Source organism: Poecilia latipinna, unplaced genomic scaffold (genome assembly GCF_001443285.1).
Source record: "Poecilia latipinna isolate Pla-1442-1.1 unplaced genomic scaffold, P_latipinna-1.0 Scaffold1360, whole genome shotgun sequence".
Taxonomy (NCBI): domain Eukaryota; kingdom Metazoa; phylum Chordata; class Actinopteri; order Cyprinodontiformes; family Poeciliidae; genus Poecilia; species Poecilia latipinna.
The window spans coordinates 230,335-232,974 of NW_015113976.1; the positions used below are offsets into that span (position 1 = coordinate 230,335).

The 2,640-nt window shown below is 32.3% G+C and overlaps 1 protein-coding gene across 1 annotated transcript in view; it reads right to left on the minus strand.

Moving 5' to 3' along the window:
- The window catches only part of LOC106962002 (sialoadhesin-like), a 38,180-nt gene that overhangs the window by 30,021 nt on the left and 5,519 nt on the right, over positions 1-2,640 (minus strand). The window contains exons 3-4 of the mRNA XM_015056138.1: positions 664-930; positions 52-113 (exon numbers count right to left, since the gene is read on the minus strand). Of these exons, the coding sequence (XP_014911624.1) occupies positions 52-113; positions 664-930 (329 nt within the window). The remainder of the gene's footprint in view (positions 1-51; positions 114-663; positions 931-2,640) is intronic.

Consider the following 2,640-nt stretch of genomic DNA (forward strand, 5'->3'; position numbering starts at 1 on the left):
AGGAACAGCTTTATACCAGAAGAACCTGGTTCCTGCAGGTGGATGTTGAACCTCACAGCTCAGAGTCACTGAGGCTCCAGGACTCAGCCATGATGGAGACACAGAGACTTTATCTGTTGGAGAGAGTTTTTCTATGTCAATAAAAGGCTTCAGTTTAAAGAAAAATATCTCTTATATAATAACTCAGTGTAATTAGAGAATTCTAAATGTTTTACCAGACAGTTGGTAAAACATTTTATTCCTCTTGCGTTTCTGCATTTTATGAATGAATTCATGCAGTTCTAACTTTGAAATATTTCATTTTCTCAAACCCTCTGAAATGACTCAATGAGAAAATTAGTTTTTATTTATGTTAGCTATTCTTGTGTAATTGTCAAAAATATACCTTTAACTAAAGGTTTGTACCTTGAAACTAAGAAAGTTCTGGGAGGAAACAGACATTTGTGCTCAACCTATAACATATTTTAATTAAAATATCAGTCGTTTTGTATCTGTAAGGAGGAAGTGGGTTGGTAATCCAAAGAATCAGACAAACTAGTTTAAAGAACAAACATTGGTAATGAAGAAAACCTTAATCTTTTAACTAATTATCACTTATTTGCATCAAACACATTAGAAAATGTGTAATAATGTTTTTATATGAAAGATTTATGACCAACTTACACACAGTTAATATGACAACATCGCTCCAGGCTGTTGAGTCACTCCCATTAGTTCCTCTGCAGCTGTATTCTCCACTATGAGACTCATTAGCTGAATGTATGTTAATGTATTCATTGGATGTTTCAGGTTTATTTAACCTGGTTGGTCTCCATTCATATGTCCATTTTATTCCTTCTCCTCCTGGGATCCGACAGTGGAGAATACATTTCTCACCTTTGTATATCAGAGGCCCGTTTGGATTCAGGACCACAGTGGCTTGAATGGGACCTGTTCACATAAACAACATGAATGTATTAGTTTAAAAGAAACATTAAGTCAACAAAAATATATATATATTTTTGATATATCTTTTGATTTAAAAAAATATATATCATCATTCATCAAGTTCATCAAGTTGAATGAAGACTAAAATAGAGCTCTCTGTCTATTTCCACTTAGATCCTCCACCAACCAAAGCAACTAAACTCCATTTAGTTGAGTTTTGCTTGGAAATCACATTTGTTACATAATGTATTAAATAAATAAATATCCCTGAACATATTATGTTAAAAACTGTACATTATGACTGTAAACAATGATGTCTAAGATTTTAAAATGTCCTGCTACGTTATTTTATAATGTATTTAGTGGTTTTAAGTGTGAATGTAATATGACGGTTATGATGTTTGGATTTTGCAGCAGCCAGCGTCTGAAACCAAGACAAGTTTCTTTTGGGACTATAAAATTTGTCTCACCTTATGTTCATTTTACATTTTATTAAATTTATAACATTACTTTTTTAAAAGTTCCACACAGAAACATCAGATAATACTGCATGAAATAATCTGCTGGAATAATTCTTCATTTTCTTCAGGCATGTGGAGCATAAATCAGTTTTTAATTCTGGTTAATCCTTTTTTCAGCTCTTGACAGACCCATTAAGTTTTCTGTAAATTTCTATTTTTACATTGAAGTGAAAAGTGAATAAATGTAAAAATGTGATGTAAATTTTCAATCAATACGACAGACCTCGACTACTTTTCAGGGAAGGATTAAAACAAAGTTGATCAAACTTATAATCAGACTTATTAGATTATTCTGAACTATATCTGTAATTAGGAGCTAATGATTCTGACCATCTATACTCTGCTACTGTCTCACTATTCTCAGTTACTCATTATCTACAGTTATTGCTGCCATTAACTTCATGTTCTCCCTCCACTTTTATGAATTATGTGTAGCTTTCTCACCCTGTTCTAATAAATGACCATGATTAATAAACAAGAGGTTATTTATCTATTATTCAACACAAAATCAATAAAGTACTATTTTGACAAAAAGACAGTTATGTCAACATATTTTCCCACAGGCGGCCTCTGATATCGTTTACCTCTTTTTCAAATGTAAATGCATTAATAAATATTCTGTTAAAATCAATGCAACAAATTATAACAGAGGCCCGAAAGAGACACTGAAGGAAAAAAAGAAAAAGAAGAAAAACGTTCTCATGTGCACCAGACACCTGATGGCATCTGATGTGGAACCAGATATCGTCCTGTTCATGTCACATATTATCTGGTGCGCAGAAGAAATTTAAATTTTTATTTTCACTTCAATGTCCCTCTAGGGGCTCCATACATTCTCAACTAGAGATTGTTAAATATTATGTTTGCAGTTGGTTTAAAGAGGGTTAAGGATGCCATTCACAAAAATAATGAATCTGGTTAATTTAGCAAACTGTGACTTTTATGTTGGAATATTATGTACTATACAGAATGTGATGCATTATGTTGTTTCTTTTTGTCTTCTATTTGAGAAATCGCACATCTCAGAAACATGCAGCAGTCTTTGAGGTTAGACGTCTCATCACTCCTACAGTTACATAAACCTTTCATTCATCACATCATCTAAAACTCTACAAATTATAACAAAATCTCAATTTATATAAAAATACTAAAGCTGCATCCACAGCTAAGATCCATTGTGTTATTCTAGTCA